Below are 16,426 nucleotides of genomic sequence, written 5' to 3'. Positions count from 1 at the left end.
CAGCTACAGACTGGAGCTGGATGAGCTACTACCGTATGTAGAGACACTGAAGCGCAGGAAGGAGCTGCTGCTGCGATGGAGCGAGGCAGCGGCGAGCGTGCTGGCTTCACAGGGCGACGACCGACCCAGTAAGATCCCATCATTGCCGTTGTAGCCATCACCATATTGTTAGTGTTGTCGGCAGCACTGTAGGCTTCCTGTTGGCATGGCAACTGACTTCATTGCTGGTGATGCTGCTATTGTTGCTACTACTGCTACTGCTGCTGCTGTTCCCATTGTTGCTACTACTGCTACTGCTGCTGCTGTTCCCATTGTTGCTGCTGCTGCTGCTGTTGCCATTGCTGCTGCTGCTGCTTCTACTGCTTTTGCTGCTGCTGCTGTTGCCATTGCCGCTGCTGCTGATTCTACTGCTCATGCTGCTGCTGCTGTTGCCATTGCCGCTGCTGCTGCTGATTCTACTGCTCTTGCTGCTGCTGCTGTTGCCATTGCCGCTGCTGCTGCTGTTGCCATTGCCGCTGCTGCTGATTCTACTGCTCATGCTGCTGCTGCTGTTGCCATTGCCGCTGCTGCTGCTGTTGCCATTGCCGCTGCTGCTGATTCTACTGCTCATGCTGCTGCTGCTGTTGCAATTGCCGCTGCTGCTGATTCTACTGCTCTTGCTGCTGCTGCTGCTGCTGCTGATGTCATTATACGATCGTGATCATTACTTCCGCTCCCGCTGTCCTTCCCCCCCCCCTGCAGACTCTCCTACCTGACGTGTGTGTGACTGTGTGTGTGTGTGTTGTTGCAGGCGTGGGGGAGCTTCGGGATCTGCTGCAGGAGTGGGAGCGGGAGCACTACAGCAGGAAGGCGGGCGCGCGACCCCGGGAGCTACGCGCCGCGCTGGACGCCGCCGCCACCGACGCTGACCGATGCTCCATCCTCGCGCAGCAGCTAGTCTCACGCCGCGTGCGCACGCGGTCAGTGTACCTCACAGTGTGTCCCACTGATCTCACGCTGACTAACACTTGCTGACTCATCTTCATGAAGAAATTCCTGTAGATAGTTATTACTCATTATTCATTCATTTTTCATGATCTATCTATTATCTGTCTATCTCTGAATCTATCTATCTATCTATATCTATATATCTATCTATATCTATATATATATCTATTTATATATATATATATATATATATATATACATTTATAATATGTACCTTCTCGTTTTAAATATAGGCAACTTGAATATTGTTCGCTCTCCCACAGTATTAGAAGTGAAGGGAGCTCTCCAAACTTCTCATGAATTCTTTCTCTCTCTCTCTTTCTCATATCTCATGAGATGTACGTGTTAATCCGTGCTTTTCTTTCATTTTTCTGCCCACCAGAATCATCAATCCTATGTCTAAAAGGTGACGTTTTCCGAACACTATATTCACGATCATGCTTGTTAACTGTCGTTCCTTAGTCGTCGGTAGCTTTTTGTTCGTCTGATCTCAATAGTGCACATATTAGCAGATGTAGGGTTACACAGATTACATCTGTTGTTTTTGTGTGGTCGTTTGAATGTGCATTATAATGCACCTCAGAAAGTGAAGAAAAATTTATTAGAGTAACGAATCGGAAACTCTATGAATATGAAGTCTGTTACTAGCAGAAATCCTTAATTCAGACACAGACCATGGGTTCAGTCACTGGTATTTGTTTTATTACTTCTTTGATTTTGGAAGATTGTTAATGGCATTTCACTAAAACACCAGGGGCCGGTTTCACGAAGCGTGATTAACATTAATTATAGTTAAATCAATAATCATGATTAACTTCCCGTAATTATGATTAGTTAATCATACTTAAAAATCTGTTTCACGAAGTGATTTAATTATATATTTAACTAATCACATAATTAGCCGACTTAAACATGAATTACACTGTATTCAAAATGGCGGACAATGCAAAAGTACCTGCAAAACGGAACCTAGCTGAAACGGAATTTATTTGCAATTATAATTACTAAATTAGTACAGCTAATCTTAGATAATTTAAATTTTCTTGGGGAAAAAATTTGCAGCCTACTTACTGTACTAGTAGTACCTACATACTACTACTAGTATACTAGCAACTAATAAGCGAGTTCGGCATTACAACTGCGGTCATTGGTCATTTGGGATAAACAATAGGTTTTTGCCAGCTGAGCTACTGTGGCTCATAGGGTCTATGTCCCCCAGGGTACTGCCGGAACGTACCCTCGGTGGTAACTATTTGATATATAGTTAGGGTTAGGGAGTATAGGCGTAGGCGACTCCCTAGACTCGTTAGTGGAGTAGGCGAGGTACGGTCTGGCATATTAGATAGTACCAGCTAGGGTACGTTCCGGCAGTACCCTGGGGGACATATAGACCCTCTCAGCACTAGTACTAGCTGTTATTACCACTCCAGTTGAGTCAATAATCGTACTATTTTTAATTGATCAGCATGACGACGTTTTTCTTCACTGGCAGTCGGTAGCATAAGCAAGAGCAGCGAGTTCGTCTTTTCGTCTCGTCTGTTTCAACTCCCTGTCCGCTAAAAAATGCTTCAAAGCATTGGCTTTGTAGAGAATCATCCAGTGTCATATCATCGTCATTTGCGTCAGCCATAACCGATATAAGATACTAAGAAGACGAAAACTCACCGAAAACGTTACTTTTACACACAGTTTATACAGCGCTGCGTCAGCGGTACTTGTTCATCTCGAATGACCTTTGACATTTCCCATGATTCTTTGCGCGGCGCAAAATACCGAACTGGCTTATTATGATTAGTGGATTTAATCATGCTCCCGAGGAGAATTAAATATTGTGATTAACTTAATCATGATTAAAGTTAATTACGCTTCGTGAAACAGTCACTTCAATTTAAGTACGGGAGGTTAATCATGATTAGTGATTTAATCATGATTAAGGACTTAATTGCGCTTCGTGAAACTGGCCCCAGGTCTAAACAGGTCTATGATAGTAATAGCAAAACTAAGTAAAACTTGCACCATGTGTACCCAGACATATATTACATGGTTGCCATCGACAGTGTCAACTAATTGTGCAACTAAAACTCGACGAGTGTGTTTATTACTAGCTTTGCATGTGTCAAACAGACATCGTCGGATGCTCGGCTTTGTCATTATCTATCTATCTATATACATTTATGTGTTTGCACACGTAATACTATTAGTTCAAGTCAGTCGGAATCAAAACGATGCAAGGTGTATCGTGTTCCCCTTGACAGATAGGATCTAGTTGAATCTTGATTGACGTCTGACATGTGTTTTGCACGTCACGTTACCTAGGTAACGCAGCTGGTGCGCTGGGTTAGAACACAGCACAGGAGACGCGCGCTTACATCGAGAGAGCTTCTAGTAATGATCGCTTTGTACGTTCTCTTGTTTTCAGGCATCGGCATTCGGGCGAGCAGAAGTACACTAGCTCGGGTCGCCTGACGCTGGCAGAGGCACAACAGTTCTACGAGCAAATATGTCGACTCAGCTGCGAAATAGCAGAGCATGCGCAGATCAAGGTACCTACCTAGTTTGCACACGCTTCTCACGGAAACACTAACGAGCAATCAGGGATTAAACTAATTATCCGACGGCGGCTAAATACGCTGATCACGCGCATGTTAGCGTTGACGACGATGGCGACGTGGTGACAATGGATCCACGTGATGATCGTGAGTGCAAGTGTTTGGCGGCTTTGGTAGTATGCACGTCATTGGAGTAATTAACTCCTCGCAGCTTAACGATCGCAGCGTCGTTAACTTGTCGTCGTCGTTGGCAGGATCTGCTGCAGCGTGCGCAGAACTTCCAGACGAAGGCTCGCGGGACTCTGCAGGACGAGGTTCCTAACTCGGAGCGGCTGCATCACATGCTGGACGAGGGATTGTCGCTCGACATAGAGCTTCCGGAGATATCTGCTCTCAAACAGGTGAATAAATACATTTCTTGTGCCCTACTGGGCTACTGGCCTTATGGGCTAGTGAAGAGATTCTCTCAGTTTCCACTGGCCGGTGCCGCCGCATACAAGGCTGTCCTTTTGGCACCGTTTCCACCCTTTTTGCTGAGTACTAAGTAGAGAAGCAGTGAAGCAGGTTCAAACAGGTGTGTACAGGCGACGGTTGACGGTTAAACCATGCAGGCGCCACTGTCTGCTGCACTCACGTTTACGATATTATTGCTATAATTAGTATATTATTATTATTATTATATCACTAAGGTGATATTATTGTCCTCGTACCTCTATGCATGTATAGCGTTGCGTCCCTGCAACCAGGTTACTTTTCTCTTTGCTTTCTGTAACGCTGCTCGGTGACTCGTCGTTGACCGGTTGTCTCGTGTCGCGCGTGCGTTGCAGCAACTGCAGCAGGCCTGCTGGCTGGAGGAGGTGGGAGAGGCAATGCCGGCAGGGGCGGCGGCGGGGAGCGACCAGCGGGACGACCGACCCTCGCTCAACTCCCTGCGTCGTCTGATCGACGCCGGCGTGAACCAGGCTCCGCACCCCGCGGTCGAGCGAGCGATGGCGCGGCTGCAGCAGCTGCTGACGGTCGGCGAGGCGTGGGAGGAGCGCGCGTCCGCCGCCCTGCGCGCCCGCCCACCGCGCACCGTCGCCGCCCTGGAGGCCATCGTCGCCGGCGCGGAGCAGGCGGCGCCACCTCTCGCGTTGCCGGCGGTGCACGCGGTGAGGGAGGCGCTCAGGAAGGCGCGTGATTGGACGAGGAAGGCGGAGGCGGCGCGCGTAGCGGTGCACCCGCCATACATCGAGGCGTTGGAGGTTCTCGCCACCAGGGGGCGCCCGCTGCCCGTTGCACTCGACGCGCTCGCGGAGATAGATGGCGCTGCGGTGGAGGCGAGGGCGTGGCGGGAGCAGGCTGCCCTCGCGTTCCTCAAACGCAATTGTGACCGACTGCTGGAGGTAGGCGCTTGCTTGTTCACAGACTCATGTTACTGGTTCATTGCAGTGTATTGTGAATCTGAACTCCCAGATATATGTTTGGTGACAACAAAAGTCAGGTGACAAAGTAATAGTGGTATGGTGAGATGCTTATTGTCGTTGCATTGCAGGTGCTGCTACCTAGGAGGGAGTTTGGCCGCGACGGCGCCCCCGCTGGTAGGCGTCCGGGGAAGAAGCGAGGGCGAGACTCTGAGACGGCTGCCGACATTGTGTTTGATTGTTCACGCAGCACGGCTGATGTGGTGAGGGCAACGCGCGTGCTGGTTATTCACTTCAGTCGACACGAGCTGTTGATATATACATGTATATATATATATATATATACAACATTTTTTATCTCCATGTGGGAGGACGTTAGGGTTAGGGTGAGCCTAACGACAGCTATCTCCTCTCCCCCTCCCCCTTTAAAACAATCCCCCCGTTACGGAGGTGCTAGACCGTGTCTTGTAACGCCATGCTTCTTCTCTCTGCCGTCATCGTCATCGTTCTGGCGGCGTAGGTGGAGGCTTACACGCGTGGGGAGGCACGGGAAATCGCAGCCATGACGGAGCTACGCGCGCGAAACCGCCACAAGTACAACGAAGACGGCAGAAGCAGCGGCGGCAGCGGCGGCGGCGGCGGCGGCGGCAGCGGACGCGCGCTCTACTGCATCTGTCGTAAGCCTCACTCCGAGGCCATGCTTCGCTGTGAGCTCTGTCAGGACTGGTTCCACAGTAAGTGCGTCTGTGCGCGAGGTCTGGGTTGCAGAGGGTGAGGGGGTCACCTGATGGGTGAACCGACTAAGGTTAAAGGGATACGTTTCTCTAGGTTCTTCAGATATTTTCAGCTAAGATAGGTTAGAATTACGCGTCATAAAAAGTTTTATGGTTCAATATTTATTAGAAATATTTTTTTTTAATGTTTTACAACTGACGGCTGTACCGTTGCTTACAACGACGGTGGCGCCACTGGCAGCGCACCCACTGGAAAAGTTGCGCAAAGCAATGTTCTGGCTGCAGGCTACAGACCGAGGGTGTTTCTTATTTATTAATTTAAGAGCAGAAGAATATCTTATAAACATATAGTTTCAGTTATAATATGGATAAATTTGTCCTAAAATAAGTATTGTTCGGTTAAATAGCATTTAGGTATAAATATAATTGCACTTTTGTGATTAGCCCTCGGTCTGTAACGTGCAAAATAAACTGGCAAATGGGCAACTTTTCCAGGGTGACAGCACGGTCGCGGGTGTCATGTCAGCACCCAAAAATGAAGATTTTGAAATTCAATGTTGTTTTATGCCAAACGTGAATGCGTAAACTAACTATAGTTATTTATAGGAATGTGCTATTATTTGTAAATCTACTATTATAATATACTCTCAAATACTAGAGTGAAGTATCCCTTTAAATTAATAATAGACGTGAGAGTTAAAAGGTAAATCGCAAAAGTAAAGCTATCGGTGTTAGAATACGTTCACGTATGCATCACAGTATTAAACCGTGAGAATTATGGCGGCTCTTCGATCACGATCCCATTTCGACGCCGCTGAAGAAGTAAATGACATTGAATTAAAAATACAGGTGAAAGTTAAAAGCTAAACGACAGATATCTACGAAAGACTTTGATCTCGTATCTAACTAACACCCACCTCCTTCCCCCGTAGGTACGTGCGTGCCGCCGCCGCAGCAGCGATCAATCGGCAAGCCTCGCACGGCGACCGTGCAGCGCGGCACGCGGGAGCGCGGCGGCGGTGGCAGCGGCTACCTGTGTTCGCGCTGCATGCGCACGCGGCGTCCACGCCTCAACGCTGTACTCGCGCTCATCGTCACGCTGCAGCGTCTGCCCGTCCGTGTCGCCGAGGGAGAGGCTCTACAGTGTCTCACCGAGCGCGCCATCCGGTGGCAGGTTTGTGAAACGCACTCCTCGCACGATGGCACAGCCGTCGCTGCAGAATAACATCATGAGAGCATTATCTATATATATATTTTGTAAATCGTATACTAATTCCTATTATACACTGTTCCTTAATACCTATTATTGTGTTATTCAGTCTAATTATGTTTATATTACACTCTTGTGTCATGTTTAGTGTAAGTATTGTTGAAGTCATATCTGCTGTTACTCAATGTGTCGTGATCGATCACTCGATCGATCACTAGATGTGTCGTGATCGATCACTCGATCGATCACTAGATGTGTCGTGATCGATCACTCGATCGATCACTCGATGTGTCGTGATCGATCTCTGACGTCTCTCACACGCGCGTTGTGATTTCAGAGTCGAGCGAAGAAGCTGATGGCGACGGGAGAAGTAGCCACCGTCGTGTCGACGATGGAGAACGGATGGCAGGTGGCGCCCCCCACCGCGTCCGTACAGACCCCCGCCTCGGCCGCAGCGGCGGCGGCGGCGGACATGCCGCCGCGACTCAGCTGTGAGGTGGGTGACCGGCCGGCAGAGACGGGGGCGAGGGTGAGGGAGGAGGAGGAGGAGGAGGATGGATGCAGGGACGGCGGTGGCAGCGGAGGAGGCAGCACGGTCACTCAGCAGCTAGTGTTGGACATCGGCTCCAGCGCGAGCGATCGTCCGCCTACCCTCTCGCCAGCCATCGACCGCGGATACTCGCCCCGCGCGTGCGCCAGCCCCACCGGTAAGCGCCTTCTATGTTCGTGCGGCTCTCGCAGTTTGGCAGCGTGCCAACGTTGTAATCCTTGCTGTGAGGCTTGATTTAGGTAGCAGTCATGTTTACTAATCTTGCGCTCCGGGCACTGTGCGGTGTGCACGCGCGTGTACACTACAGGAGAGCGTGTACAGAGTAAGAAAGAAGATGAAGATGAAGTAGTATCATAAGACAGTAGTAATCGTGACAGATAACAGTAATAGTAGGTGTCTCCCCCTTTTAGCGCCCCCCCAACCCTGTGGCACCCCTTTCTGTGAACGGCACCCCCCTTTGGCGCCCCCCTGAACCCCCCGGCGCCCCCTTTTGGTGCCCCCTCGCGGACAGGGTATATAAGGAGGAGAAAAGTTTTTTTTCAGCTGTAAAAAGTTAGAAGAAGCCGTCTCCAGACCTCTTTTTCACACATGTCCAGTAGTAGTGACGGTGTCATTTTCAGTTGTTAACACGGTGTATGTAGCTTGGTGTACGTATGCGTACGCCGTTGCGCCTTTATGCGCCGTTGTGTTGTCATGCTAAGACTCGCATTCTCATACTTACAGCGCCGCACGGCGTGGCGGGCAGCGGTGGCGCCCTCTCCGTTACGCTGGAACATCAGCTGGATGACGTGTTGATGCAGGGAAACCTCCTAGAGGTGGCGCTAGATGAGCTAGAACAGCTGCGCTACGTCCTGCAGGCGTCCCGCCACGCAGCCGAGACGAGACATGAGGTGAGTAGGGGGCGCCGCGTGTGCAGAGGTAGGTGGCGCTAGATGAGCTAGAACAGCTGCGCTACGTCCTGCAGGCGTCCCGCCACGCAGCCGAGACGAGACATGAGGTGAGTAGGGGGCGCCGCGTGTGCAGAGGTAGGTGGCGCTAGATGAGCTAGAACAGCTGTGCTACGTCCTGCAGGCGTCCCGCCACGCAGCCGAGATGAGACACGGGGGGGGGGGGACGCCATGTTAATATCAAGAAATGGTTATACCTGATAAGCTAATAACCTAGAATTAATATTACTGATAAGGTTATAAACTCTTGTTAGTATCAATATATTATATAACAATAATAACATTTTGATAATATTTATTCTACTTTGAGCATTTCTAAACTTAAATATTAGCAAAACAAAAGATAATATAATGCAACATAACCATAATTATATTATTGCGCTTATATTTAAAGGACTCCATATGCTAAATACGAAAGGATTTCAAATGTTTATAACATTGTTTGGCATGCCGTTGTTCACGTGTGTGAGGTGTATGTGATGTTTGCAACACCGCTGATTTCTTCGTTTGTTTCTCAGCCCGTCAAGGTGCCACCAGACCTACCATCGCCAACGATTACTGCCGAACCAAGCAAACCAAAGAAGAAGCAAGTCAAACGGACATCCGATGAAGACACCGCCATTGGCAACAAGCGAACATCCGACGATGACACTGGCACTGCCAACAGACGAACATCTGACAACAACGCCTGCATCGGCAACAAGCGAACATCCGACGATGATGGCGGCGGCAGCAAGCGGAAGCTGAAGAAGAGCGCCGTCGATGCTGCGAGTCGGCCAGACGCGGGCGACGAGATACAGATCCACGTGAACGCGGCTGAGACGCTCGCTGAGGTCCGTCTGAAGAAGTCGAAAAAGCACAAGCTAAAGCCGGGGGTCACAGAGATCCAAGGTCATGTCGAGGTCAAAGGTCATGACGACGATGATGGGCCGAAGAGGCAGAGGCTGACGGTGGTGGCGGGAGAAGAGGAAGCCGCATTGGACAACAGGAAACCTTGTTCGCCAACCGACAGTAAGAAGAAGAAGAAGAAGAAGAAGGTGGTGGAGGGGGGAGGCGGCGGCGGCGGCGGCGGCGGCGGTGCGTCCGCGGAGGCCGGCCACGCTAAGAAGAAGAAGAAGAAAAGGTGTGCTTCCCTGAGTGAGGACCTGAGACCCACGCCCCCGCCGCCGCCGCCCGCGTGTAACGGTCACGCGAAGCTGTCACAGAAGACGTCACAGAAGACAGGAAGCAGGAAGGATGCGACGAAACCTCCGTCACCATCACAGACATCCACCGGCAAGCTGAAACACAAGTCCGCCATGCAGGCCGCAGCGCCACCTGCAGGGGGCAGGACCGTCGCGGCATCCCTTAGTCGATTGAAGACGACGATAACGAAGAAGAAGAAGAAGAAGAAGAAGAAGACGAGCATGAAGACAAACGTGGAGAACGGTCTGGACGGTAAGGATCCTGTGGCGTTGGAGCGGGAAGAAGATGTAGAGAAGGAAGTAAGTGAGCTGCGCAGTGGCAAAGGACCGAGGTTGCTGTCAGTTTCATCCGACACCAGTAGGGAAGATGACTCACTGAAAATCGAGGAGAGTAAGGGTGAGTAACATGTAGTGTATGGTGTATAACCTGTAACATGTAACATGTAGTGTATGGTGTATAACCTATATAACATGTAGCATGTAGTGTATGGTGTATTATGTGTAACATGTAACGTATTGAGTATAAACCGGTAGTATATCCCCCCCATCCCACCTCCGTACATGGTGCTTCTCACTTCTCACTCAGGCAACAAGAGAACAGTGAACGGCCGGCAAGACGACAACGGCACGGCAAGGAGTGGCAGTAAGAAGGAGCAAAAGTCTGAACGCAAGCACACGTCGGTAGCGGAGCACGCATCGCTGCCGCACGACACGGAGCAAGCCCGGGATGAGGAGGAGGAGGAGGAGGATGATGAGGATCCATGCTCTGCAGACACCTGTCTCATTAATGGTACGTCCCATCTCTGCCTCACACGCACGCGCGTCGGTGTATGCTGCTGCCGCGCTATTTTCGAGAAACGTCGAGATATAAATCGCTAATTTGTCGTGTGTGCAAAGATTGCGGGAGAAGTTACGTATATGGTCACTCGCTCGCGCATGCACGCACCCCGTCCCACACAAACACGCTTGCACGTAACCCACGTGTGTCAGTGCTGTCTCTCACCAACAGTGACTCTTGCAGGCAACCACCACCACCACCAGCCGCAGCAGAAGAATGGTAGCAGCAGCAGCAGCGGAGGAGGAGAGGAGGAGGTGCACTGGGTGCAGTGTGACGGCGGCTGTGACCTGTGGTTCCACCTCGGCTGCGTCGGCCTTGGCGCCACCGACCTACAGGAGAACGAAGACTACGTCTGCTCGAGATGCTCCGGTGGCAGCCCCAACCACGCGCCCAAGATGGCGGCGTGCGTGGACGACGCGCAAGTGAGCGGCAGCGCTACACCGGATACCGCGGAGGAGAAGGAAGTGGGGACGGAGGAGGAGAAGGTGGTGGGAGAAGGCGAAGAGGAGGAGGAGGAGGAGGAGGGAGAGGCGGTTGCCACGGCGACGAACGCGAGTGTGAAGTATGCTAGCGTCGACTCGCTGGTGCGCACGATAGAGGCGGTTGCAACAGGCGACGACAAACCTTTGCTGCAGCCGGCGCCCTCTGGTGAGATGGACGACGCGTCAGTCGCTGAGACTCTCATCGCTCTCGCTAGCCATAGCCCCCAGAGGGCGCCGCCATCTCAGGAACCTCTCGACCTGTCCGTGAGCCGCCCGCCGGCGCCCTCTAGGCCCCCACTCGACACAGAGTCTGCATCCGAGACGGCAGCGACAACGACCAAGTCCGCTGTTACGTCTCCGCGTGGCGCCCCCCTGCGGGGAGATTCTGCATCGCCGCGCTCCGAGGGAGAGAGTCGCGAGGTGAGCGTTGTCGGGAATGCCCACACGAGGGAGCCAGCAGAGCAGCAGCGGCGGCGCCCCGCGGTGGAGTTCTTCACGAGCGACCAGCATCGCGCCATCATTGGCAGCATCATCGGCAGCGCGCTGAAGCCGGCGGGAGCGAGAGGCTGCGAGCTCGCCGGGGATGCGGGGAAGCCCGCAGAATTGAAGCCCAGCGTTGCCGCGGGCGACGTGTCGTCGTCGTCGTCGTCGTCGCCGCGCACGGGACGCGGCGATCGTTACCCCGTTATCGGCAGCTTCCTGAAGCAGACCGCCGAGAAATACCGACCCACGTCTGTGAAGCCGTCGCCCGCGGCGGCGCCACCGTCTGCCTCGCCAGCGCCACCTAGCAGCCGCCCTGCAGCCGCGCAGCAGAAACCCTCGCCGCCCCCGCAGCTCACGGTGGCGCCCTCACCAGCCGCTGCGCTGGTCGGGCCACCCGTCGGTGGACTGCTGTCGCTAGGCAACGCGGTTGCTGCGGCGTCGCCGGCAAAGCCTCCAGCTGCATCGCCGTACAAGCCCGGCGTGGAGCTGGCAGCGAGCGAAGGGAAGCTGGCAGCGAGCGAAGGGAAGCTGGCAGCGATGACGACGGCGGCGACGGCAGTGGAGTTGTCCCTCGGCTCGAGCGCCAGCATGAAACGCAACCTGTTCGAGGAGATGGACATAAACTAAAGGTCGCGCGTGAAGGTCGCGCGTGAAGGTCGCGCGTGAAGGTCGCGCGTGAAGGTCGCGCGTGAAGGTCGCGCGTGAAGGTCGCGCGTGAAGGTCGCGCGTGAAGGCGCGGCGGACAGGTCGGCGTGAAGGTCGCGGAGCAGCATAGCGGCAACCGAAGGGTGGGAATGGGAATCGGAGTCGGCAATGGTGGACGATGCTGCAGAACGGGTGAATCGCCGGCTCAGGGCGGTGGGGGAGGGCAGTGTATGTTTGGCTGCCGCCCCCCCGCCCCGCGCGCGCACGCGTCGTTGTGTACATGATGTGTCTATTACTAATTTATCGCGCGCGCGTAGCATTTTGTCTGAATCATGGATGAGTCTTTTTTTTCTTTCTGTGGGCGTTTCGGGGGGAGGGGAAGTTAGTGGGTAATGTGTTTACGTGTAGTGTGGGGGAGAGGAGGGGAGAGTGTGTGGTGATTCTCACCACTGTGTGGGTGACTGTATAATTATCACATATAATCAGGGCGTCTCGGCAACGAGCCGTTGTACTTCTATGTTCCGATCATTTAGCCACTTAGCATGGTGTGTAAATCACCACCAATGCATGTCATGTAGAGACGTTTAATGTTTATCTGATATATGTATATAAATATATGTATGTATATATAATAATATATATATATATAGTATATATATATACATATATGTAATATACATTTATATTGTATCAGGAGTTTATAACGTGAACAGCGTGAGACGTTATGTACCTAAGGCGTAGCCAGACACGACCGCAGACACCATCATGTAAGCCGAGAGAGATGAGAGAGAGAAGAGAGAGAGAGATAGAGAGATACGAGAGAGGGAGAGAGAGAGAGGGGAGAGAGATGAGAGAGAGAGAGAGAGAGAGAGGAGAGCGAGAGAGAAGAGAGAGAGAAGCGAGAGAGAGAGAGAGAGAGAGAGAGAGAGAGAGAGAGAGAGAGAGAGAGAGAGAGAGAGAGAGAGAGAGAGAGAGAGAGGTGGATGGAACCTCAGAGACTCTAGTAACATAGTCGAGCCGCACGCGGTGCTTGCGTCGCGGAGACGGACGAGGAGGAGTCTTTATTTTGTGTTAATCGTGTGTTTCGTCGTGTGAACGCGAGGCTATATGTCCGCGTCACTAACAATGTAGTCGTGGGTGGGCACGTGGCAGGGGTGCGGCGCGAGAGAGGGAGCACACGGAGGGAGGGAGGAGGGAGGGCGCGCATGGAGGGATGGAGCACGCGGAGGGAGGGTGCGTGCAGAGGAAGGGAGCGCGCGGAGGGAGGGCGGGCGTGCACGGAGGGAGGGAGGAGGGAGGGATGGAGCGCACGAAGGGAGCGCGCGGAGGAAGGGAGTGCGCAGAGAGAGGGAGGAGGGAACCCTTCCTAGCGTCCACAGTGACGGGAGATCGCCGCATGGAATTAATAATCTCACGCAGCGAATCAGCGAGGTTGTCTGCAGGCGATCATGATTCGCAAGGAGGATGCGCTAACCCACGAGTGCAACACGGCGACTATTTTGCGATGTTTTCGCTCGTGCACTCGCGTGTTATCGTTCGTGTTGCGTGATATAGCGTTTGTTGAACCTTGCCGTGCGTAGATTGACGCACGTTGTCATAGTCATGTCGTGTTTGTCCCTGCGGCGGATGCTGCAGTGGTGTTTTTCTACAGCTGCAGCAACCTGCGCGGGTGATCAGATGATGACGATGAAGCCAAAAAAATCGAGTACTGTGAAGTAATTATGTGTGTTTGCACGCACGGTCGCGGCGGCGCGGGGCGAGGCGTGTGAGCGGGAGGGTGCGAGATATTTTGTCGCAACATGTCGGCGGGCAGGGGGCGACACCGTACCGGTCTTGCAAACACTTGCGAGTGGGATCTGTACGTTATAATAGAGACAGATGGCGCCAGCGTCAGCTCAAGTTACGCGGCCGCTCCCCGGATGCAGAATTCACGCGTCCGGGGGAACAATGCACATGATGTCATTAGTAGTTTGGGATTTCTCTTGCTGTTTTGCATATTTCCTTTGCTGTAGCCGTTTAGTGTTGCCTGTTTCTAGAAAGCCAGACCTGTGAGAGGGTATAAACTTGAGGGTATGGTGGGAAAGTGAGTTCTTAAGCAGGTGTTTATCGAATTATTATATACGGGCCTTGTTTTGTCAGGCTCAAGGTGTGCAGTCTGGTTTATATAGTGTGTGAGTCGTGTGATCGCATGAGTGTGCGAAACCAGGTTGTTGTGTCGTTTCAAGGTTTTGCACAGGGCGTGTAGTACGAAGCAGTGTCATAGCACACGCACGCTGGCCCACAGCCAGCCAGTAGTTGATGTGGGTGTGTGCAGTCTACCAGCATGTTACAGTTGCTGTTACTGTGGATGTGTGCAGTCTACCAGCATGTTACAGTTGCTGTTACTGTGGATGTGTGCAGTCTACCAGCATGTTACAGTTGCTGTTACTGTGGGTGTGTGCAGTCTACCGGCCAGCATGTTACAGTTGCTGTTACTGTGGATGTATGCAGTCTACCAGCATGTTACAGTTGCTGTTACTGTGGATGTGTGCAGTATGTACCAGCATGTTACAGTTGCTGTTACTGTGGATATGTGCAGTCTACCGGCCAGCATGTTACAGTTGCTGTTACTGTGGATATGTGCAGTCTACCGGCCAACATGTTACAGTTGCTGTTACTGTGGATATGTGCTAGTGTGTGAGTCAGCCACGGTAGTTGGTGAGAGTATGTGCAGGTTAGCATCGCGCTGTGGCAGCTGCTGGGAAGGCGTGCCAATTCTCTGCAGTGGCTGGTTAGTGCCTATGCAATGTAGCATCCAGCTACGCTCATAGGGTCTATGTCCCCGAGGTTACTGCCGGAACGTACCCTGGTAACTATTTGATGTGGTTAGGGTTAGAGAGTAGGCGTAGGCGACTCCCTAGACTCGTTAGTGGAGTAGGCGAGGTACGGTCTGGCATATTAGATAGTACCAGGGTACGTTCCGGCAGTACCATGGGGGACATAGACCCTCTCAGCTCCAGCTACAGTGGCTGGTGAGTGTGTACACAGTCTCCATGGTCAAACTACAGTGACTGGTAAGTGTATATATTGTCTCTACCATCAAACTACTTCTGGTTGGCATAGCTGCACAGGCTATATACACTGTTTGTGTTTTTGTGTACACATTTTCATGTATATTATAAGCCGTGCATTTATAGTAGCATAGTCGTCCGTTGATTCGCTGCTGTCTGAGGAAAGGTAGATTCTCCTGGGTGGAGTATATACCCTACAGCACCCACGTTTTAGTGGTAATATGATGATGTTTGTATGTGTGTTATAACAAGCGTGACTGTGTTGTAGGGTAATAATACTGCCCCGCTTCTCATTATAAATAATCATGGCCGTTCACTGCCACACTAGCGACGATGCATCGCTAAGGCAGAATCACTCGAAATCCAGCAACACCCTTAATTTGAGGGATGCATTTCGAATGGAAAAATCCTTAACTGCTAGAGATCGAAGATACGGTGCATGGCCGTTCTGAGAGAGAGAGAGATAGGGGGGGACCGTGCCATCTTCACAATTGTCTCCCTGCGCCTTCACTTGTCCTGCGTGACATTATTGTCCGAGTTATCCTGAGGAGGTGACCATGCAGCCAAGATGGCCGCCGCCGTCGGAGCCTGTGATTGGCCGAGGCTCAGTGTACAGCTACAATGCTGCGACATGCCCATCATGATTATAATCAAGTATTGTGACCATGTACCTAATATACGACTTGTATTCATATATAATATACATCATTCATATATGAATACATTCATATATTCTGTGTCAGAATAAAACCTATTTAATCAAAACACAAAGATAACAAAAAACTGTTTCTCGTTCTGGTTCTACTATATAAAGATATATTTAGTTATAACAAATACATGAAAAATGGATGGATTTAAGTTGGATGGATTCAAATGGAGTTATAGCTAAACGAGCACAGTAGATATGTGTTCTAATCACGCATTTACTCACAAGTTTAGTGATGATCACACTCACTAAAACTGCCTGATTTGCCCTCTCACTAATTTACAACGCGTACTAAATAGAAACGTACAAATACCAGGTCCAATGGGACATAATGCAACCTATCTAAAATAAATATGGACATTTCTCAATGAACGTATACATTTAACATTTTGCACAGACCCCTTTTTGATTTCGATTGATGGCTCAACAATGCCTACTGAACAATCAGTATATGCTGAGGAGCCAATCAAAAATTTGTTTTAATTTAACTAACAAATCATTCACTCAAAACATCCGCTCTGGGTTGTTTGTTATACATGCGTACAAACTTGATAGAGAGTTACCGAGGTCATACATTAGGTGACAGTAGTGTCACCCTACTCACTGCCTCGTACGCTTGACACGATATCAAACACTGAACTTCTAATGTTATCATCTA

At 51.2% G+C, this 16,426-nt stretch overlaps 1 protein-coding gene across 1 annotated transcript in view; it reads left to right on the top strand.

Moving 5' to 3' along the window:
- Positions 1–11,994, top strand: part of LOC106809153 (lysine-specific demethylase 5B-like) — a 28,908-nt gene extending 16,914 nt beyond the window's left edge. Inside the window, exons 17-30 of the mRNA XM_014812135.1 lie at positions 4–128; positions 791–959; positions 3,407–3,530; positions 3,791–3,937; positions 4,364–4,921; positions 5,071–5,202; positions 5,460–5,673; positions 6,606–6,847; positions 7,221–7,590; positions 8,157–8,248; positions 8,356–8,430; positions 8,899–9,961; positions 10,151–10,354; positions 10,586–11,994. Coding sequence (XP_014667621.1) covers positions 4–128; positions 791–959; positions 3,407–3,530; positions 3,791–3,937; positions 4,364–4,921; positions 5,071–5,202; positions 5,460–5,673; positions 6,606–6,847; positions 7,221–7,590; positions 8,157–8,248; positions 8,356–8,430; positions 8,899–9,961; positions 10,151–10,354; positions 10,586–11,994 — 4,924 coding nt within the window. The remainder of the gene's footprint in view (positions 1–3; positions 129–790; positions 960–3,406; positions 3,531–3,790; positions 3,938–4,363; positions 4,922–5,070; positions 5,203–5,459; positions 5,674–6,605; positions 6,848–7,220; positions 7,591–8,156; positions 8,249–8,355; positions 8,431–8,898; positions 9,962–10,150; positions 10,355–10,585) is intronic.
- Positions 11,995–16,426: the final 4,432 nt, after the last annotated feature.

The sequence above is a fragment of the Priapulus caudatus genome, unplaced genomic scaffold (genome assembly GCF_000485595.1).
Source record: "Priapulus caudatus unplaced genomic scaffold, Priapulus_caudatus-5.0.1 Scaffold332, whole genome shotgun sequence".
In the NCBI taxonomy this organism is placed as follows: Eukaryota; Metazoa; Priapulida; class Priapulimorpha; order Priapulimorphida; family Priapulidae; genus Priapulus; species Priapulus caudatus.
This window is presented reverse-complemented; position numbering and strand designations above follow the sequence as displayed.